The sequence below is a fragment of the Ursus maritimus genome, unplaced genomic scaffold (assembly GCF_017311325.1).
Source record: "Ursus maritimus isolate PB19 unplaced genomic scaffold, ASM1731132v1 scaffold_34, whole genome shotgun sequence".
Lineage (NCBI taxonomy): Eukaryota > Metazoa > Chordata > Mammalia > Carnivora > Ursidae > Ursus > Ursus maritimus.
Window position 1 is genome coordinate 28,670,040 of NW_024426008.1, and position 772 is coordinate 28,670,811.

The 772-nt window shown below is 65.5% G+C and overlaps 1 protein-coding gene across 3 annotated transcripts in view; it reads left to right on the forward strand.

Annotated features, from left to right (window-relative positions):
* BICD2 (BICD cargo adaptor 2) overlaps positions 1-772 on the forward strand; it is a 53,250-nt gene that overhangs the window by 36,480 nt on the left and 15,998 nt on the right. For all 3 annotated transcript variants that reach the window (XM_040620375.1, XM_040620374.1, XM_040620376.1), the window contains exon 6: positions 66-217. In XM_040620375.1, the coding sequence (XP_040476309.1) occupies positions 66-217 (152 nt within the window). The remainder of the gene's footprint in view (positions 1-65; positions 218-772) is intronic.

Sequence of the window (772 nt, forward strand, 5' to 3'; positions counted from 1 at the left end):
CCCCCCCCCCCCCCCCCCCCCCCCCCGTTTCTCAAGCCCCTGCTCTTTGTGTGTCTGACTCGCAGACGGCCGAGGTGGCCCTGGCCAATCTGAAGAGCAAGTACGAGAACGAGAAGGCCATGGTGACCGAGACCATGATGAAGCTGCGCAACGAGCTGAAGGCCCTCAAGGAGGACGCGGCCACCTTTTCCTCCCTGCGCGCCATGTTTGCCACCAGGTAACGCCCACGGCTCCTGCCCGTGCGGCCCGGGGTCAGGCCCTGCGGGGGGCTCCGTGCCTGCCGCCGGTGAAGGCCCACGGGGCTGTTGACTGCAGCGTCATCTGCACTCTGCACGCAAGAGGAGGAGGCTGGCGGGAGGCTGAGAGGCTAGGGCCCAGAGGCCAGGCTGGAGGCACGAGGTTTGAAGGGGGTGCGGGCTGAGGCCGACCCCTGACAGACAGGGAGTTAGCCCCCCAGAACTCAGCAGGAAGTTTGTAGATTCACAGGAAGTTTCCCTGCCCAGCATAAGTGGGGTCCTGGGGTGCCCTGTCTGACCTGCCAGTTGGGGATTAAGCTGGGGGAGGGCAGTCACCCGTGTTCACAGGCACCCAGACGCCTCTACCAGGAAGTCAGCAGGAGGCTGTGTGGGGAGGGGGGCTGGTTTCAGGCGTTGGCACCCCCAGAGGGGCTGGTGTTGGGCAGGCACCAGGGACGGGCTCTCGGTGGTCCGGGTGGGTCTTCTTGAGGGCAGGGAGGCTGAGGCTATGGTTTGGATGGGGTTGGAACCCAGAT